Source organism: Eurosta solidaginis, chromosome 3 (assembly GCF_040869045.1).
Source record: "Eurosta solidaginis isolate ZX-2024a chromosome 3, ASM4086904v1, whole genome shotgun sequence".
NCBI classification, from domain to species: domain Eukaryota; kingdom Metazoa; phylum Arthropoda; class Insecta; order Diptera; family Tephritidae; genus Eurosta; species Eurosta solidaginis.
In genome coordinates this window covers 208,894,937-208,917,661 of record NC_090321.1, presented here as the reverse complement: position 1 = coordinate 208,917,661, position 22,725 = coordinate 208,894,937, and the positions used below count along the sequence as shown (strand labels likewise).

The following is a 22,725-nucleotide window of genomic DNA, read 5'->3' as shown; positions in this document are numbered from 1 at the left end:
GTCAACTCACCTACCAAGTTTCATCGCTTTATCCGTCTTTGGTATTGAATTATCGCACTTTTTCGGTTTTTCGAAATTTTCGATATAGAAAAGTGGGCGTGGTTATAGTCCGATTTCGTTCATTTTAAATAGCGATCTGAGATGAGTGTCCAGGAATTTACATGCAAAATTTCATTAAGATACCTCAAAATTTACTCAAGTTATCGTATTTACGGACAGACGGACGGACGGATGGACGGACATGGCTAAATGAATTTCTTTTTTCGCCCATATCATTTTGAGATATAGAAGTCTATATCTATCTCGATTAGTTTATGCCGTTACGGATTACCGTTATGAGAACAAAATTAATATATTATGTGAGCTCTGTTCAGCTGAATGTTAAATTTAATTTGTTTCATTAAAATTTGATAAAAATTAATTAAAAATCCTCATTTGCAAAATTTTGTGGAAATTTTAGAGAACAAAACAAAGCTCTTAACAAATTCATACACCTTAATGTCCCATTTACTCTTCCAGTAACTGTATTTTGCTGTATTTTTTATGCAGCTAAATCAATTCACTTATTAGCTTGCGTATATCTTATTGATATTTAACTTTTCAGTTTCCAAATAACAAACATAGCGAACGAACGTTTTGCTAAAAGCTACAACAAATAATGATTTAATTATTGTTTATCGTAATAAAGTTGTTGTCCATTTTGAACGTTTTAATTGCATATTCAGTGTAAATGGCGAGACAATTAATAGCAATAAATGCATTTTATTTAAATATCTTATGCTAATAAGTGGCAATTTATGTTATATAGCATTGAAAATAGATTATTAGGAAAATTAAGTAAGCGCGTAGAGCAAGGTGATAATATAGATGTCTCTTTCTAGCGCATGATAAATTTTGAAATTAGAAGAAGACAGTGAAAGGGTATTATGCAAGCCCAAATTTTATTAAAATCTATGGATTACAAAGTACAATTTAATATTACAATTAGAGGCAGCACTTTTCATAATTTAGTTTTTACAGCAGAGGTGGATACACTTAGGAATCGATCACTACGCGATGGACTGATATTTTGCGCTTGCTGCCCGCGTACTTCCGTACAAAGACCGATGAGGTTGCGAAAATGCAAATTTTTTTGTTTTTCTACTTCAAGTAAATAAAAGAGGAATGGGACTGTGTAAAAAGCAGTGTAGCTTTCGAACATTCGTTTGATGGTGAGCCTTTATGAAAGGCGACAAGGTAGCCGGAAAATTCAGCCATAATTGACCAAAAGCTAACTGTGGTATCACATCGGCAGGTTCTCCTCTTCTTAGCCACTATTCTTCCAGCCACCAAAAAATCTCACGCCAATGAAAAAGCTTCATATAATTAGATAATCTGCAATGTCTGTTTATGGGCTTGGCTACCCTACTTGGCTGTTTTATGTTCTCGTGAAGACAAAAGCTGACATCAGATCTATTCCGAGATACAAAGGACGAAGTATGAAAATAAGACAATTAAAACATGTGAAATTGCTAAGGCTGACATAAGATCAACGACCAATGACCTTATAACCACTTCAAATGGTTACAATATCAACGGTATTGGAGTTACGACCATCCTGCCTTTTTGAAATGTGGCCATAAAGTCAATCATTTTGTTTCGTATATTGTTGTTGCTATACGTTAGTTGAGTCGAATAAAAAGATATATATTTTTTTTTAAATTTCAGATACAGCGGTCTTTTCCTTTATTTTGGTCCCATTCTAGTGAAAGTCTGATAAAAAAGCTGGCGTATTGAGGTCCTCTCTGAGATGAGAAGAACGTATCCAACTGATAGTTTAGAGACAATTTTATATAAAAAATCGCAAATTTCCTAAATGGCCATAAAATCAAAATGTCACCCCACCGAAATTGGAGTTGCATACATATATCCGTTGGAAATTTCGGCCTTCGCTTGCGCCGGAAACATGGCAATAACCAGCGTCAGGTTGAAATATAAAAATATGTATCAGATCGAGAACGTTGCAATAGACTATTGTTTTAGAATTGAATATGATACGAGATCCCAACATCGGGTTAAGTGGTAACAAATATTCTTGGGATAGGTATACCTGTAGTGCGAAATGACTAAAATCCACAGATCCGAAGTTGCGAGGGGTGAAAAAACTCGTTGTCAAGGCAGCCGGGCTGGTACTAGAAGGTGTTAGTACGTCGATGACAAATCGATAACACGCCGTGAATAAGTTGGTAATATACAAGTTGGTAATATATGCATAATTTTGTGGTACCGTATCGATAACTTTTCGATAGCAAATCGATAACTTCTTTATAAATAATAAAAACTTTTTGATAAATAATCGGTAACTTTGTTTTGTAGCAAATCGTTAACTTTTTTTGGACATAGCTGAGGATAAAAGATATTTAGAAAATTCATTTAGGGCATGTCGAGCCGATAACATACCGATAACATTGTGATAACAAATTGATATCTTTTCGATATCAAATCGGTACGTTTTCCGTAACAAACCGGTAGCTCATCTATCTCTCGTCGATAACGAGATAACATACCATAGCTGGTCGTTAAGAAATGATAGCACGCCAATAACCCGTCGAGAAGTAACCGATAACTCATCGATATTGAACGGTTAACATTTCTATAACAAATTGCTAACACGCCTTGCTGTGCCTTGCCCTTATATCCTGTCCGATTTCGCTCATATAAACCCTAGCGCTGACAGATTACCAGACAAGCTGGCAAAAGACAGCGACAAGTATTAAGTAAAGCGCATGTATCACCTTCATTGCATTAAACTGTCAGACGAGGGCATGTCTGCCGATTATAATCAAAGGATGGATTTGCGCTTGTCGCGTTGCTTCGCTTAGTTAACAATATATAAATTTTTTGCTTCACTTTACATTCCACAAAATTTGTGTAGCAAGATATAGATGCGACCATACATTAAGCTCAACCATCATACCTAAGCACTTAGCAAAGCATTTTATTTATATCCGACCTTTGCGTTTTTTGTTCAATCCACCCAAGAATGCAACACACCACCTACTGAGCCTTGGCAGATGTCTGTGTAATTGTAATTAGTTTTCGGAAATTGAAAATTTCTAATTATGATCTAATCTTGTAGTCACAGTACGATAGCTTATTCACAGAGCTTTTTTTAAAGTTAAAATAATTATTGTGTTTTTTTATACATAGCTGGCAACCTCAAACGGATCTTATTCATTGAATTAAGCAAAAAAAAAAAAATTTAAAATTTGCACTAAAAATTTGCAGCAATTGAACTACAAAAATTTCCAATACAATCATTATCAACTTCCTGCGCTTCGATTAGTTAGTTATGTTGTTGTGGCGACCGCAATGACCGCTTCACACGCTTCAAGCGCCAAACAGCGAGTCGGTGAAAAAAAGGCCGCCAAGCTGATCCGAGCCATGAATATGTATGTATTTATTTTAATGTAACCAAGCAATGCTCGAATTTAATTATATATAAAATCTATAAACATATGTACTTACATGCATATTTACATATCTAAATATTTTTGCATGAATTTTCATATTAAATGCATGTGAACGACGCGATTCAAGCACATTCTGTAAACTTTACGTCATGCATTTTGCTTTTCATTCAATAGTTAATAATTTTTTTTTTTTGAATTTTCATTTCCATGCAACTAACTTTATTATTAAATTATTTTTTGCTTCATTGAAATAGTTTTTTCATAAGCTCTTAATATGATCAGTTTATTTTCATTTATTGTTATTGTTATTATTATTTGTTTGCGTATTTTTTTTTTTTTTTTCATTTTTAATCACCATCAAATCCTCGACTGCAATTAGTGTTCAACTATTTTAATAACCACTACAGCAGTGTAAGCAGCAGCTACCGTATTGTAACGTGAATATGTAATACCTGTGTTGTTGTGAAATTTCAATGCATCGTATGAATGCATATCCCTGTGGGAAACCCCGTGAAGTACGCTTAAAACCACTAGGCTTAAATGCACTTTTGCAGACCAACCTCGATTTAGTTTCAATGAAATGCAGCATTGAGCCAAGAAAAGAACAATTTTTTCAATATTCATGTATAGGCAAAATATTTCTTTGTATAAAAGTACAGCAATGATGCTCAAGCTCTATGTATATTTATAGTTACCATATTTTGTTTTTTTACTATTCACAGCTTTGCCGAACATGAAATTGCATGAACTAGTAATGCAGATGGTAACTTAAGGTTCGGGCAATATACCAAATTTTCTCATTCATGAATGTACAACATATGTATGATTGGCGACCAAGCAGGGACGCGCTCCAGGAGGTGACTGTAGACAAGTAAAAGCAGCAACAGTTCACGAAAGTATGACGGTGAATACCGACTCCCTCAGCTGAATTTATTTTCTAAAGAAGAACGGTCTGGTAGGAGAGTGCAAGCAGCATAAGATCTTCATAACGCGCTAAGGGTGTTCGCCAATCGTGTGAAGATGTGCTGAGCCAATTGAAAAGGGAAATCTACGGTAGAGAGAGGGAAATACTTTAAGCCGTTTACAATACCGGCGAAGTCGATTTCCGTTATTCAAATATACATTCCGACTCCACAAGCGAGTATCTTGAAAGCGTTGAGGAGGTTACTGTATGTTACCGCATTCTCATAGACCAACTTCTTCCAACTTTACCCTAACTGCAACGCGATACGGCACTTCAAAATTCTGGAAATAGCTAAACAATAAGTTAATAGATATTCGAAATCAAGTGTAAATTGCGCTGTAAGAAACCCTGACATGCAGTTTTCCAGGTGTTTCGAGGACTAAATACTTTGACGGGACTACCCATACTCTCGAGTCAACCTATACAGCACAGAATGGAACGCTAGCAAAGTACACAGAGCTACGCCAAGTTAGAGGAGATGCTGCCAAGAACTCTACGTTGAAACCAATATATCAATGGAGGCGCCAGCACGAAATCCCATCCCACTAGCCAAACTTCATGGTCGTATTTGTACCCAGATAACCATCGATGGTTCTGGAATTAGAAAACACGATGACGCATAAGCCTCTTCTTAGTTACTAGATACTGCAAGCTATTTAAGGAGAGCAATCTCTCTTATGTTCGTATAAAGAATAGAGATAAGCTAGGGGCCTCCACTGAGGTGCCTAATTCTGCGATCACAAGATATATTAGCGCCAAGACATAATCCAGACAATTTTGAAAAATTTGGATAAGGCATAATCCAGACAGCCCAGAGTACAAATATATTAGAAAATTCCAGCAAAACAATGTGTTAATATTCAGACTAAACAATATTCCGGAGAAGCAATAAGTATTACAAATGTTTCGTAATAATAAAAAACAACTGTTTTATAATAATAAAAAAAATGGTCGGAATGTAGTCGTGTCTTGATAACATATTTGAAGATTCTGTATTTGCGGATTGTATAAGTCGAGAGTTGTACTTATTTTTCGGATCTTTAAAAGAGTAAAAAAGATCACTGAAGAAGGTGCATAGAATCACCGAAGCGCGTGTGGGAACAGTGAAACACGTTACTTTTGATTTAGTTTCACCAATCACAAAACTTGTAGTAAACCGTAAAAATTAAATTACATCCTTAGTAAGTAGTATCTATTACAATGTCAAACAACTAAAAATCTAAATTATGGCCCTCATTATCATGCCTACAGATTCTTCCGTATCGAAAAAAGTGTGCGCAGACACTTAGGAATTTGTATTTAAAATCGCCACAATAATGACTTGTTAATCTATGTATATACATACGACGTACATTGTGCGTATAATATATGTACTTAATTCTTTAAAAAACAATCAAGAAATTCACTATCGAACTGCATATAATAAATGGATTGAATAATCAAGGAAACGCAAAGTCGAGCGCATGAATCACTTTCGAAATAATTTCCGTTGTATGTTGACCAATCCTTAAAAAGCGTCCAACTACAGCAGCGCTAACTAAGTGAACGCTTTCAATTAGTAAATGTATTAATAAGTACCTCTATTACATACATATATATCTATATATCATACACATTTACTTATATAAGTACATTACTCATGCAATTGCTGGCGACGATCGTGCGGAGACCTTCGACTTGGCGACAGGTGAAAAATATTAATTAACAATTAACTGTTACTTCAGTTATATGTATGTAATCAGATACTCTTACATGTTAAACAAAAAATATTAAAAAAGAAAACCAATTTAAAAAATTAGCACTTTTGCTATGATACAGTGCAGATAACATTATTTATATGTAGGCGTTGCTTGCAGCAATCACGTAAGCGTATGCGCCTTTTCAGTTCAGTTCACAATTTGCATAAGTTTTAGTTTACGCTTAAAAACGCTCAATATATACATATTTCTCGTTATCTTTTTAATTTTCATCTTAATCGAGTGTCATAATTATATGTTTTAAAATGAATACATGCACACATATCGCAAATCTTTAACACACCCAGCAAACATCGAAAACATATTTCTCAAACCTTCGAGAAAATTATGGTTCTCAAAATTATATCCAACATCCGTTCCCAATTTTAAAAATCGTAGAAAAAATTTGAAAAATGTCTTGTTCCGATAGCTATATAAATAGTTATGGGATGTCAACATCAGATATGGAGCTGGGGTCTAATTTGATTCAGGCCTAATTGTTTATTACGTAGACGTATCGAAACACTATTTGTCGACTCGCAACCCAAGCTGAGGATTTGCATTAAAATGTTACGTTTCAAAATTATAAAAATTATAAAAAAAAATTGAATTTTTCCCAGATGTTTTACAGTGAGAATTTCGTTTGAGCTCTAAATTAAACCTTTTGTTGGAAATAAACCATATATATAAATATCAGGCATTAAAAAAATTGAACTTTTTAACTCAGTTAAAAATCCGGCTTAGCCTGTGTAACTTCGCATATGTGTTCCAGGGTTGAGTCATTTTGAAATGAAACAAATCAAAATAAAAAATAAAAAATTATTCATCATTTTAAATTTTTTGATTGATGAATAAAAAGTTATTTTTTATTCAAGCATTTCTTGAATAATGAATAACATTTTCTCGTTATTCAAAATATTCTAATTGATGATAAACGCCCATTCTTATTTTTGCAAATTTTGAATAAAGAGTTGAGTTATTATTTATTATTTACAAAATATGGAATAACAATAAAATTTTAGTTTTTATTCAGTTATTCAAAAATAAAAAAATAAACCATCGAGATGCCCTCAAAATATACCCATATGCGCAACCAGTTCACGTGTAGTTCTGAAGCTTCTTAGGGTAATATTGAGATGATTTTGGGGAGTATTCGCGGGGTTTTTGGGGGCCGTTTGGGTGTAATTTCTGGGACACTTTGGCATGGTTTAGGGGAGTACCTCGGGGTCCTCCCGGGGTCATTCCGTGACCTTTTGGGGCTCCCTCGGGGTCATTTCGGGATGGTTTTGGGGACTCCCTCGGGGTCATTTCCGGGTAATTAGGGGGTCATTTCGGGATGGTTTTGGGGACTCCCTCCGGGTCATTTGGGAGTCATTCGTGGGTCATACCGGAATCTTTTTGGGGACTCCCTCGGGGTCATTTCGGGGTCATTTGGGGGTCATTTCGGGATGGTTTTGGGGAGTCCCTAGAGGTCATTTCGGGGTCATTTGGGGGTCATTTCGGGATGGTTTTGGGGGCTCCCTCGGGCTCATTCGTGGGTCATACCGTGATCTTTTTGGGGACTCCCTCTGGGTCATTTGGGGGTCATTCCGAGATGATTTTGGGGACTCCCTCGGGGTCATTTCAGGGTAATTTGGGGGTCATTTCGGGTTGGTTTTGGGGGACTCCTCCGAGTTAGTCCCCAGAACCATCCCGAAATGACCCCGAGGGAGTCCCCAAAACCATCCCGAAATGACCCCCTAATTACCCCGAAATGACCCCGAGGGAGTCACTAAACCATCCCGAAATGACCCCCAAATGACCCCTAGGGACTCCTCAAAACCATCCCGAAATGACCCCCAAATGACCACGAAACGACCCCGAGGGAGTCCCCAAAACCATCCCGAAATGACCCCGAGGGAGTCCCAAAAAGGTCACGGAATGACCCCCAAATGACCCCGAGTGAGTCCCCAAAACCATCCTGATATGACCCCCAAATGACCCCGTAATGACCCCTAAGGACTCCCCAAAACCATCCGGAAATGACACCCAAATGACCCCGAGGGAGTCCCCAAAATCATCCCGGAATGACCCGAGGGAGTCCCCAAAAAGATCGCGGAATTACCCACGAATAGCCCCCAAATGACCCCGAGGGAGTCCCGAAAACCATCCCGAAATGACCCCCTAATGACCCCGAAATGACCCCGAGGGAGACTCCAAAACCATCCCGAAATGACCCCCAAATGACCCCGAGGGAGTCCCAAAAAGGTCACGGAATGACCCCGGGAGGACCCCGAGGTACTCCCCTAAACCATGCCAAAGTGTCCCAGAAATTACACCCAAACGGCCCCCAAAAAAGCCCGCGAATACTCCCCAAAATCATCTCAATATTACCCTAAGAAGCTTCAGAACTACAGCGAACTGGTTGCGCATATGGGTATATTTTGAGGGCATCTCGATGGTTTATTTTTTTATTTTTGAATAACTGAATAAAAACTAAAATTTTATTGTTATTCCATATTTTGTAAATAATGAATAATAACTCAACTCTTTATTCAAAATTTGCAAAAATAAGAATGGGCGTTTATCATCAATTAGAATATTTTGAATAACGAGAAAATGTTATTCATTATTCAAGAAATGCTTGAATAAAAAATAACATGTTATTCATCACTCAAGTTTTCTTGAATAATGAATAAAAATTTATTTTTTATTTCTTCGTCAATGGTTATTCAAATTTGTTGATAACGCCCATCCCTGATGTGTTCTATGGCGTTAAGAGAATAAAGCCTATCAAGTTCATTCGATCTTTTAGTTCATCGAGTATGGAGAAAACTCCCCTTTCCCGCAGCAAGCCTTTTCACAGGACCACTCGTTCCGCGAGGTTAGGAAATAGTCACGTTGGTTGTTCTTCCAATGTACACGGATAAGGTTTCGAGCTGATGTGCTCGCTTAATAGGAGAGTCATATGCACCGACGTTGCTTTTTCCAATGCAAATCCGAAATCTAGAAGCAAGTTTTATTAAATGCATATTATCTCTCTCGCTCAAGGCAATTGCATTGTATACTTGATAAATGCTTGATAAATACGTCTCGTTTGCTTGCTCGCCAATAATGGAAATTACGGGAACAATCAACTAAATTAATATGAAACAATGAGTATGTGACAATATGAGTAAATAAGTCAGTAATTTGTGATTGCGATTATTGGTAATCGTGAATTTGAACTGCGATTTAGATCATATTGTTCTTCATTCACAATCTAGTCACTCATAAGGGTAAAAAATCACAGCGATGGATAAGTCGCAGACGTAAATCACGCTGTTATTCACAAAGCACGAGGTCTTTATGACTTTGAGGGATAGAAGCGAAGTCTTAAAAGGCGATTCAGTGGTATTTTCGGTGATTGTTTCGGTCACTGGCACTGCGTCACCTGTTTTTCTATAAAAAGGGAATGTTTTTGCTAGTCGAGGTACAAAAGAACACACACACTCATATTAAACTGTTTTATAAAATCTCTGTTATTTACCAGTACTTACCATTTATACTGGTTTACACTTACATCCATTTGGAGCACATCCCGTTATGTTATTCTAAAGCTAGACTCAAGATTTTACACTTAGGTATATTTCAGATATAGTTGTGATTAATTTTTTTAGAAAGATAGTTTGCTCTGTTTCTCATCTTTATTTTGAACGCACTGCCTTTTGATAAACCACGATTATTAGCTATTTCGGCCCAAATTATGTATGATGACATTAAAGACAAAAGTCTTTTTCGTATGAAATAAAGCTCATATCTTCAAGGGCAATTAATTGCAGTAGCTTTATATATTTATTGGACATTATATTGTACTGAATGCGAACGAGAATGACTTCTACGCAAATTATAATAGCATTTTAAGTAACAAGTCGCTTATGCGTGATAAAAGTAAGGAAGCGGCATGTGCTTGTGACAGTTTAAATATAGTATGGACTCTGCTTCTTAACTGAATTGATTGGCTAGAGCCTAACCACCGAATAGCAGCTATTCTCTTCGGAGAGCCCACTTTTATTAAAAAAGAAAAAAAAAATTGTTATTCTCATGCTCAACCTGGCAACGCAGCAATTCATCTACTCGGTTTTAGGATAAAGTTGATGTTGAGGTTTTTTATACCTTCTAGCGGTGATTTTTGCAACCAATGCTCAAAAGATAAGTCCTACGTTTGCGTCGTAAAGAAATTGTTCTAGCGCAGTAATTTAAGTTAAAATGTGCGCCGTTGAAATATACATTTAACTAAATAATTTGCAATTAATTTTATTAAAATTGTATGAACAAAAAATTAAAGCAGAGTTGGTTGTGCTGAAAACCTTGTGAGCACAAATAAAAGCATTATATATTTGTATAATTGCTAATTAAAATATGTAGAAAACAATATGCATTGATAAATAGGCATATATAGAAATATAATGCAAGTTAGAAATCAAAGTGTTTGGCTATATATCTTAGCAGTCCCTACGTGCAGGGCTAACACCTCACAAGATCGTGATGTAGGCATAAGTATTTGCATTATTAAAATTAATGTGCACGAGTTTGACATTGAGCGCTTTAAATTACCTTAACTTATATTAAACAGTAATTTATTAACATTTAAAACAAAGCAAGATTTTTTGCAATTTTTTTTGTCAAATTGTCAGCGCACATTATTTTCAAGATAACAAAATAAATGAAAAATTATTAAATTTTTTTAAGGAAAAAAAATTAATTGCAATAATAAATTTTATTTTGACACTGTTTTGTTTCAAAATGTTTAATTAAAATTTTTAATTTATTCATTTATTCAATTTGTGTATATTTTGCTACATACATATATAACTCTGTGAAATTATGAACGCATGCGCCGCTAATTCAAATGGCCGACATGACACATTCTTGAGCTAGAGCACATACACATGCATATGTATGTAAGTGAGTACATATATGCCTACATATGTATATATATGCATAAATACGTTTTTACTTAAATAATCATAGGTATATGTATGTAAAATGCAAACAATTCCATGTTCGCCAACCAAGTGCTCTGTGCAACAGAGATAGCAAGCGTTCACAAATATGGCGCTACTCAAATACTTAGTTACCTGCATACATTAGACTGCTGCTTATTGTGAAATAAATAAATTTTTATTTTTTGAAGTTCTCGATGCAGGAACGTTTTGTTATGCTGTTTTGTGCAAGAAATTAAGTTTTAGACGTTTTTAATAGGTCTTTTAAGTCAAAGCTTCGATATCAATACGTCTGATGGGATACAATATAAGTGTATCGAAAATCGAATATTACATATGAGCTAAGCCTCTAAAGCACTTGGGTTTCTTTATATATCTATTATTTTGGGATGATAGCGTGCTCCGCCAACCACACTGAAAATCCTGGGTTCACACCCCGGCTAAGGCTACATCAAAAATTTTAGAAACGAGTTTTTCTATTAAAAGAAATTTTTTTCTAAGCGGGGTCACCCCTCAGCGGTGTTTGGCAAGCACTCCGAATGTATTTCTGTCATGAGAAACTCTCAGTGAAAACTCATCTGCCTTCGAGATGCAGTTCAGAGTCGGCATAAAGCAATACGAGGAGCACGACGCAAAATTGGAAGAGAAGCTCGGCCTTAAATCTCTTCGGAGGTTATCGCGCCTTACATTTATTTTATTTTTCATTATATATATTTTTTAATTTCCAATTTATTAATTTGACTTAAAGTATTCAAACTTTCTGATAGAACACAGGCAAAAAAACAAAAAAATGCATCAAAATGACACTCTCTAATGTACATACATACCATTTTTTATATGCCTTACATATTGTGATTAAATTAGGATTATTTTATTTAAATTTTTTTATTTGCCGATACGAATACGTATGTACAGCAGCGATCGAAAAAATTGCAGTGGACTTTTTTTTATTGATTTCAACAAGAAACTTTCATGAATTTTATATTTGAAACTGTGCAAACTAATTTCAACCCCGTATTCGAATAACTTCGAAAATTCTATAGTATCGGTATCCTTTTTTTAACCCGATCAAATAAGTCTAACAAAGTATTAGTGAGAACGTGCCCTGCTGATTTTTTTAGTGCTTTAGTGGGAATACCTCCGTTACCTGTTCTAATAGAGAAAGAGACAACACTTGCTGCACTAAGACTACAAAATATCTTTTAAGTAAAGAGAGGAGAAAAAAATAAAAGGACATATGAAAGTAAGAATACACGCAAAATAAATCCAATTTCGCAACTGCGTTATGCAATGGCCCCTATGCTCAAAATTTCACGGTATTTTGAGGTGTTCATAGCGGTTTGAAGTGTTTGTGAAACAGGGAATCCATATACACACCCTGACTCAGAGAGCTGATTCACAGATAGATCATAATTTGATGACGAGAAAACGGAAGCTGGTATATGTAAAGTGTACTTCGAGAAATGATACCAATGGGATGCTATATCATAAATTTTCATGCAGAAGTCAATGCATTAGAAGTTCGCGGTGAGAAAAAGGCACACACTAGAAAAACCATAAGTCACTAGAAAACAAAGCAGTCAAAACAACACTGGATTAAATGTCCAGGATAAAGGCAGGCCCAATTGTTTACACTCCAAGGAACGTGAGTAGCCAAGCTCTCTAATTTAAACAGAGAGAAACTACGAACCCTCACTAGATACTATACGGGACACTGTAGCCTAGGAAATCACCCTACTAAGTTAAATCTATCCGGTACACAAACCTTTTCCATTTGTGAGGAGGATGAAACGCCGGCTTACATTCTCTACAAATGCGCCGCTCTGTCTCTCTTATCCTCTTCGTAATATAGAGTAAAAAGCCTGGTGAGGTGCTTAAATATATCAAAAGCCTGCACATATAGTAATAGGTTAAAATATCAAGTGAAAGGCATTAATGAAAAAATATTTGCGAAAATAAATTATAAAAATAATTATAACAGTTCTTATTTATTTAAAAAAAAGATCATATTTTGCCCCTCTTAAGTGGGCCCCATATTCATTTTAGTCCCGGGCCTCGTAAATCTTTAGTCCGTCCCTGCATGTATATATTGACAAAAAAAAAAAAAAAATATTATACAAAAAACATAAAAAAGCCAGTTGAAACTTTGCTACTCGCTCTCATGCGTATATTTGTGCTATTTCACTTAAAAGTCAAACAAAAAATGGTGAAGTAAATAAAATAAAAATAAAAAATAAGGCAACAATTAACATTTTCATTGCTGTAGCTAAATAATTCATTATTGTTTTTGGTTTTTTTTTGTATTTTTTTGTCGTTCCGTTTTTCGTTAAATTTTTGCTATAAATTAAACATTTTTTAGTTGTTTGCGCAAATAAAAACAACGCCATTGAGCGGTTTAGGTGCTAATTTGTGAAAAATGTATAGCACTAATATGTAGCTGTGTAAACAGGTATGTATTTTAAAAATATTTACATGTACATGCATATTTATTTATACATGTTATAAAAGTTAATGCTAAACAAATTTAATTTGCATGTACTGAGATTTTCGAACAATATGTTTAATATACTTACACATATGTACATACCTAGCATTGAAAAAACTTTAAACATCCTACGAAAAAAAATTTCATAATTAATTGGGACTACTAAGATTCCAAATCCAAGTTTGGTTAAACTGCAAATTTATTGGACATAAAGCTGTATATTGAATATTTTTAGAAAATATTATAAAACGCAGAATCTGCTATATTTTGGTATCTAAAAATAGCTTTGTAAAGCAAATTTATAATGTAAGTACGCAACGACTTGTAAAGTGTGCTTTTTTAGGTTTCCTATACAGCTGAAAAATTAAACAGAAACATTTTCGCATTTTTTCCATTTTTTGTTTTTAAATTCTTTTATGGCTATTTTTCTTCATTCAACCACTCAACCTCATTTTGGCATAAAAAAAAATGCTCCGTATGTAAACCCACTTTCTCGTCGGAAGTGGTAGGAATGAAGTTCCCTAGTTCCCCAGTATTAATACATGCCAAAACAGTTCGAAGTCGGCATAAAATCACAACTGTTTTTATATAAACTCGCAGACCCATGAAAAGTTGTGTCATCCGAAAAATGACTCAAAATACTTCCCTTTTTATACTCACTGTGCTTTGCACACTTTGATTGGATAACGGTTGGTTGTACAGGTATAAAGGAATCGAGGTAGATATAGACTTCCATATATCAAAATCATCAGTATCGAAAAAAAATTTGATTGAGCCATGTCCGTCCGGTAACACGATAACTTAAGTACACGAGCTTATCTGGACCTAGAATAGATTGGTATTGAAAATGATCGAAATCGGGTGATAACCACGCCCACTTTTTATATATATAACTTTTTGGTAAACACAAAAAACCTGATTATTTAGTAAATAATACACCTAGAATGTTGAAATTTGACATGTGGACTGATATTGGACTCTTGATAAAAATTAAAAAAAAAAAAAATATTTTAAATGGGCGTGGCACCGCCCAATTGTGATAAAATCAATTTTACAAATATTATTAATCATAAATCAAAAGCCGTTTAACCTATCGTAACAAAATTCGGCAGAGAGGTTGCTTTTACTATAAGGAATGCTTTGAAGAAAAATTAACGAAATCGGTTAAGGACCACGCCCACTGTTACATAAAAGATTTTTAAAAGGGTCGTGGACGAATAAAATAAGCTATATCTTAGCGAAAAAGCTTTGTGTCAATATAATTTTACTTTCTAAATTGAATTATAACATTAAATTGGAAAACACTAAAATTTTTGAAAATGGATGTGGCACCGCCCCTTTATGATTAAACAATTTTCTATGTTTCGGGAGCCATATCGTAATGAAATTGTGTTCACACATTTTCCTTATAGCAGAAAATATTTTTAGCAAAAATGGACGCGATCGTTTAAAGACCACGGCAACTTAGATATAACCCAAATTTAAAAGGGTCGTAGACTAGAATAATAAGCTATAACTTAGCAAAAAATAGTTTTGAATCAATGATATTTCACTTATCAAGTTTTATTGTAAGAGGAAATGGGGAGACAATTTTTTTAATTGGGCGGTGCCACGTGTTATGTAGAAAAGTAATTTATCTGAAATGAAATATACAATTGAAGCTCACGCTGAGTATATAATGTTCGGTTACACCCGAACTTAGAAACCTTTACTTGTTCTCTTATGTCTCACTCCATCTTCTTCTTTCCAATCCTCCAGCTTTTCTTTCACTCATCCTTTTCTTCCGCTTCTCCCTTCAGCTTTTATCCTCCTATTTCTCATCACCTGCTTTCCATTCTTTATTTTCTTTTTTCTTTGCCACTTAATCTTCTTTTCACTTTTCATTTCCATGTTTCTAGTCACACTCCAAATTCATTACCTATTATTAAGCCCATTTCATTTGCTTTGCTATTTCAATTTCTAGCGGTATTGCTATTCCCAATCCTATTGCTATTCATATTCCTATTTTTTTCTAGTCCTAAGGCAATACCTGGTCCTTTTCTTATTCCTACTCGTATTCCCAGTCCTTTTCCTTTTCCCATTCCTAATCATGTTCCTATTCATATGCCTTTTGATATTCCTACTCCTATTATTTTACCTATTCCTATTTCTATTCCTATGTCAAATTTTATTCCTCTTCCTAGTAAAATGTCTACTCTCATTTTTATACCTATTCCTAGCTCTTTTCCTATGCCGATTCCTATTGCTATTCATATTGATAGTCCTATCCCTATTTCTGTTTCTATTCCAGTGGCAATTTATATTCTTATTCCTATTCCTATACCCAGTCATTTTCCCATTCATCCTATTCATGCTCCTATTCCTATCCCAGGCGAAATTAAATGTTTCCAGAAGGGGATGGAGTGCCGCCCACTTTTCCAACATATACATTCTAGACATATGGCGAAATTTAAGTTTTTCGACAATAGGACGGAGCAACGCCAGAACCAGGGAACAGTATCGTTTCGCAGCTATGTAGTAAATAATTTCGAGCCTGACTTGGGTGTCGTGTGGACATCATATAAGCCTGTTGCCAACACATTTCTCTTGACCAAAAAGTTATTCTATTTAGCTCTAAAAAAAATTGTATAAATATACAAACATACATTACCTAACTACAAAAATCAATTCGATGGGGAATTCCTCGCCACAAGAAATTGGCAAACAAGGAAAATGAAGTAAATAAAAATTGCATATGAGCAACTTCACCCACACTAGGCACTCTCCAGATACCAAGCTGCAGATAAAATTGGAAACTAAATTTAAAACTCGAGTTGCCAGAGGAGGCGTACATAGAAGGCACAGGTGCGCATGAAAATTTAAAATTATGGAGTGTCGGCATTGCACATAAATAATGTTTATAAACTTGGGTAAAAATTTGCAATAACGAATTAAAATTTGGTTATAGAGAAGCTGTTGCGAATGCTGTTGTTAGAGTTCTTTATTTTAGAATGCTTATAATTTCTTAAAAATTTCAAAAACTTACCAATTTCCGTGTGCAAGCAAATAAATATTTAACTAGGTACTTCATATGAAAATTATGCATATAATAACAACAACAGTGATAGATGCGATAAAAAGAAATGAACAAAAGTCATAAATGCAACATTTCAATTGCTGATAGCCGCAGTGGTAAAAGAGACGCCACCAACTCCATCACCACCCATTCAACAGAACCAACAACAACAGCTTAGTAACAAGCAGCAATCTGCAGCAGGAAAGAATTTAACGCATGCGCACTACCAATTGCTGGTGAAGGTGAAAAATTTACTTTCAGCCCTGGGGCTGATTATAGATAATAAAATAGCGGCGTAAGATAGCTACATAAAGCAACAACAATAATTACATGTATTTATGTAGTTACAGCAGCGAATCAGAAAAAGCAGCTTTACAATAAACACGAAAGCTACTACCTACAACAATAAATTATTAATAATAGCATTGGCGATTGATTCAGGTGGCAAGAATTTTTTCGTTTCAATATGCTTATATCAACACTGTACAGTGGGACAGTTTAAGGGTGGGGTTTTTTAGAAAAGTAAAAAATTTTAACAAAACTAAAAGTGATCTGATTTTTTTTGCAATTTTATTCTGACTTCTGACAAATTTCTGAAATGCGTTAAACCTTCGAAAAATTTGGTAACACAGTTTCAAAATATGTTGGGAAAAAAATTTTTAATTTTCAAAATCTATTCAAAGTTAACAAGATTTATTGCTTTATTGAGCATTTTTGCAATTTATTGTATCCTGATTTTCAGTTTTTTTGATATTTCTTCTAAGCAACGATTTTTTTTATTTTTCTGTAAAAGGTATTTTCGAGAGTTTTATATACTATTTTAAAATGTTAGTGACTAAATTTTTTTAAGTTTCGTAAATCATTCAAGAAATTCTGCAACATTATTTTTGACAATTTTAAAATAATATCGCAAAAATTAAACTTTTTTTAATTTTTTTTTCCATTTTTTCAAAATGCAAATAGCAGCTTGGAAAATTTGTTTGGTTTGATCGAAATCGCTGCTATAGCTTGGACCTTTTGTCAGATTTTCTGAAATCTATTCTGTCTCAAAATATTTGAGATTGTCGAATTTTCGAAAGTTTTGTAGAAAGTTTTAAAATTATGCATTTTTTACAACTTTATTCATATAAATATATATATTTTACTCAGCGTGCTTTGCACACAGAGCATATTAACTTTGATTGGATAACGGTTGGTTGTGCAGATATAATGGAATCGAGATATATATAGATTTCCGTCCGTCCGTTAGCACGATAAAAAACACAAAAAACCTGATTCTTTAGTAAATAATACACCTTGAATGTTGAAATCTGACACATTGGTTGATATTGAGACTCTTGATAAAAAATTTTAAAATGGTCGTGGCACCGCCCACATGTGATAAAATCAATTTTACAAATATTATTAATCAAAATCAAAAATCGTTAAATCCATCGTAACAAAATTCGGCAGAGAGGTTACCTTCACTATAAGGAATGCTTTGAAGAAAAATTAACGAAATCGGTTAGGACGACGCCCACTTTAATATAAAAGATTTTTAAAAGGGTCGTGGATGAATAAAATAAGCTATATCTTTGCAAAAAAGAGCTTTATATCAATGATATTTCATTTCCCAAGTGGATTTATAACAAAAAATAGGAAAAACTTCAAATTTAAAAAATGGGCGAGGCACCGCCCCTTTTATGAATAAGAAATTTTCTATGTTTCGGGAGCCATAACTCGAAGAAAAATTAATCTATCGTAATGAAATTGTGTACACATATTTTCCTTATAGCAGAAAATATTTCTAGTAAAAATGGACGGGATCGGTTAAAGACCCGGGCAACTTAGATATAAAACAAGTTTAAAAGGGTCGAAGGGTCGTAGACTAAAATAATAAGCTATAACCTAACAAAACATAGTCTTGAATCAATGATATTTCACTTATCAAGTTTTATTGTAAGAGGAAATGGGGAGACATTTTTTTTTTTTGGGCGGTGCCACGTGTTATGTAGAAAAGTAATTTATCTGAAATGAAATGTACAATTGAAGCTTTCGCTGAGTTTATAATATTCGGTTATACTCGAACTTAGACACCTTTACTTGTTAAATTTAAATTTTTTTTTTGTGAGTTACTCACAGTATTCTAGAATTGTACTTATATTGAAGAATCGATCCATTTGCATGTTTCAACCAATTTTTTTTTAGATTTCTAAAAATTTTATTTTATTTTCTAATCTTGCTGTGTTGAGTCTTCAAAAATTGTCTACAAAGTATTTTAATTTCGAAAATTATTCGAAAAATATTTACTAAGTCTTGTTTTAAGATTCAAATTTTTTTTTACAAGTTAGTCAAAATATTTCAGATTTTTAGTTGCATGGCGAAATTGATAAGTCGATTCCTTTTTAACAATCAAACAATTTTGTTCGATTTCTATATCAGATTTTATGTTCGAGTCTTCTTTTTCAACACTTTTTGTACTATATTTTAAATTTTATGATATATTTAATATGTTGAATTTTAGAAAATTGTGCGCAAAGATTTAAAAACTTTTTTAAACTTCCAAAATTTATCGAGATCTTTCATAGTTTTTATTATGTGTTGTTTCAATCTTATAAGGTTGTCCCACCGTACTTTGACGATACACGACGTTTGCTGCAAACTGCCACTGCATCTAAAACAGCGCTGTGCATAATTTTATAGACGGAAATTGAGATATTTTTTTAAAAAGTTATGCGCATGCGCACATTGCCATCTAAGAGAGTCTAGGCGGAAGCAATTTTCGCTGCGCGCGTACATTTTTTTGTACTTTTTGTTTTCGGGTTGTTGCCTAATTTGTATGCAACTATGGCATTTGTTTTGGTATGTATGGGTTCTCGCACTTGTGTAATAGTGCCTTTGCAAAAATTTTTGCAATTAAGCTTGATTAGCTTTAATCGGTTTTTGATATTTATGGCTTTTCATTATCATTAAATTCATTGGCTGCAAACTATGCGGGGCGAACAAACTACCACAAACGAACCAAAGACCACCAACACGACCACACCAGCAACAACAGCAAGCCAGAACAACAATAACAACTCAAACCACTTGCTAGTTGCAGATTTGATCATATTCTTGATTCCTACAAAACAGTAGCCAATTGCTTGGTTTGCTACCGCTTTTCGCATTTGTTGCAATTCGCTACAAACCCAAGACCAACTTTGTCAACGTCCAGAATGCGTTTACCTTACGACGTAAAATAATTGCAAGGCAGCAGGGAGTAGTGAAATAGCTAAAGCAGTAGCAGCTGGAGCGACATTGTAATTATTCATTTGGTGGCGGCGATGTGAACGAGGTTGAGCATTACGAGCACCAAAAAGCTGTGAGGATGCTAATACTATTGTTGGTGTTATTGTTGTAACTATTGTTTTTATTCCAAAAGTTTATTGTTGTTGCTTCATCAGTTATTGTTTTTGCTTTAAGTAGAAGTATTGGTGGTGGTGCTGAAACGCCTCAGGATAATTTGTGTGCCAGTTAATTGGTATTGCGGCCATTGATCAGCAGCTTTTGCTGTATGGGCCGTAGCCATCCACTTCGTCAAGCAGCTGCAGCTTTGTTGTTTTAAAAAGGGACAATTTCCGGTGCCGCTCTCAAATGCAAAACTATTTAACTATTTTTCGTTTATGTAAAATATCTAAAGCCATCTATTTTGTACGTTTGCTTACCTTGGCTGAGCTTTCTAGCGGATTCCAATAGACAGCAATGGCATTGTGGGAGACCTCCTCGATGCAACCAACGAGACCGACGGAATTTTTTGTGTCTGCAAATTAGTTTAAAAAAGAGCATTAATAAATTGCGAAAAATGTGAATTTAGAATAAATTTATTTGGTAAATTCCTACGTTCACATTAGGATGGGTCAAATATGCAAACATAAAAATTAAGCTTTATTAATAATAAACATTTTTGTGTGATAACAAATTTGGAGTGGAAAGCAGCTGTATTCAAGAAAATGGGCATGTTCGAAATTACACCACTTAAATTTTTGAATTTTTCTACATATCATTCTGAAAATTTTAAAACTTTTTGAAATTGTTACAATGTCCAATAAAACATGTCTTCTTAATATTTTTGACATGTTCGAAATTATTAGAATTAATTTAGCCCTTTTTTATTTTTTTCTGAATTTTTCATAATTTTAAAATTATGTTGTCTTGAACTGAAAAACTTTTTTAAAATTCGAAAACTAATTTCAGTATTAATAAAATTGTATCTCTTACTGGGCATGTTCGGAAGTCATCGAACTCATTTGATTGCGCTTCATTTCAACATGAGTTTAAGAGGTTACTGTTAGTGTGACGAAGTGTTTTTTGGTTTTTGTAATTTTAAGAATTTCTGCAATGGTTTTTGATATTTCCAAAAACTTGTAGAGTTACCAGGCGAATTGAATAAAAAATAAGAAATTTGCCAAAGAATTTCAGAAATTTGTATGAAGAGAACTCAAATAACTTTTTGAAACTTCAAATAACGTTCGAGTTTTCCAAATTTTTATTTTTTTTTAATTTTTTTTATAATTTTAGCGATTTCTAATGGTTCACTTTTTATCTTATATTGGACATGTTCGTAATAATATTCTCCAATGTTTTTGTATTTAATTTGGAATAAAATTTTTTTATTTTTAGAAATGTGTAGTGTTTTGAAAATTATCTTATCAGAGACTTAAAATTTTTTTTTTATTTCAGAAATTATCTGAATAAAATTTTATTTGTTAAACATTCAAATTTATTTTGTTTTTTGAAAAGTGTTATATCTTTCAATAATCGAACAATATTTTAAAATTTTTGTTCATTTTGTAGTAAGTGAAGGAAAAATTTTTAAGGAACAATTTATTGAACTTTTTTTAGATTTGTTGAAAAGTATTAAAATGTGATAACTTTATGATGATAAAGGAATCGAGATAGATATAGACTTCCATATATAAAAATCATCAGTATCGAAAAACAATTTGATTGAGCCATGTCCGTCTGTCCGTTAACACGATAACTTGAGTAAGTATTGAGATATCTTCACCAAATTTGGTACATGTGCTTATCTGGACCCAGAATAGATTGGTATTGAAAATGAGTGGAATCGGATGAAAACAACGCCCACTCTTTATATATATAACATTTTGGAAAACACAAAACACCTGACTATTTAGTAAACAATACACCTAAATGTTGAAATTTGACATGTGGACTGATATCTTGATAAAAAAATTTAAAATCGGCCAGTAGTGATAAAATCAATTTTACAAATATTATTAATCATAACTCAAAACTCATTAAACCCATCGTAACAAAATTCGGCAGAGAGGTTACCTTTACTATAAGGAATGCTTTGAAGGAAAATTAACGAAATCGGTTAAGGACCACGCCCACTTTTATATAAAAGATTTTTAAAAGGGTCGTGGACGAATAAAATAAGCTATATCTTTGCAAAAAAGAGCTTTATATCAATGGTATTTCATTTCCCAAGTGGATTTACAACAATGAATAGGGAAAAGTTCAAACTAAAAAAATGGGCGTGGCACCGCCCTTTTTATGACTAAGCAATTTTCTATGTTTCGGGAGCCATAACTCGAAGAAAAATTAACGGATCGTAATAAAATTGAGTACACAAATTTTCCCTATTGCAAGAAATATTTCTAGAAAAAACGGACGAGATCGGTTAAAGACCACGCCCACTTTTATATAAAAGATTTATAAAAGGGTCGTGTACGAATAAAATAAGCTATATCTGTGCAAAAAAGAGCTTTATATCAATGGTGTTTCATTTCCCAAGTGAATTTATAACAATAAAAGGAAAAACTTCAAAATTTTAAAAATGGGCGAGGCGCCGCCCCTTTTATGACTAAGCAATTGTGTATGTTTTGGGAGCCAAAACCCGAAGAAAATTAACGGATCGTAATAAAATTGAGTACACAAAATTTCCCTATAGCAGAAAATATTTGTAGTAAAAATGGACGGGATCGGTTAAAGACCAAGTTTAAAAGGGTCGCAGACTATAATAATAAGCTATAACTTAGCAAAAAATAGTTTTGAATCAATGATATTTCACTTATCAAGTTT

The 22,725-nt window shown here is 33.8% G+C and overlaps 1 protein-coding gene across 23 annotated transcripts in view; it reads right to left on the bottom strand.

Moving 5' to 3' along the window:
• Nucleotides 1-22,725, bottom strand: part of grh (grainy head) — a 663,099-nt gene that overhangs the window by 99,339 nt on the left and 541,035 nt on the right. For all 23 annotated transcript variants that reach the window (XM_067774942.1, XM_067774948.1, XM_067774949.1 and 20 more), the window contains one exon: nt 20,343-20,437. In XM_067774942.1, the coding sequence (XP_067631043.1) occupies nt 20,343-20,437 (95 nt within the window). The remainder of the gene's footprint in view (nt 1-20,342; nt 20,438-22,725) is intronic.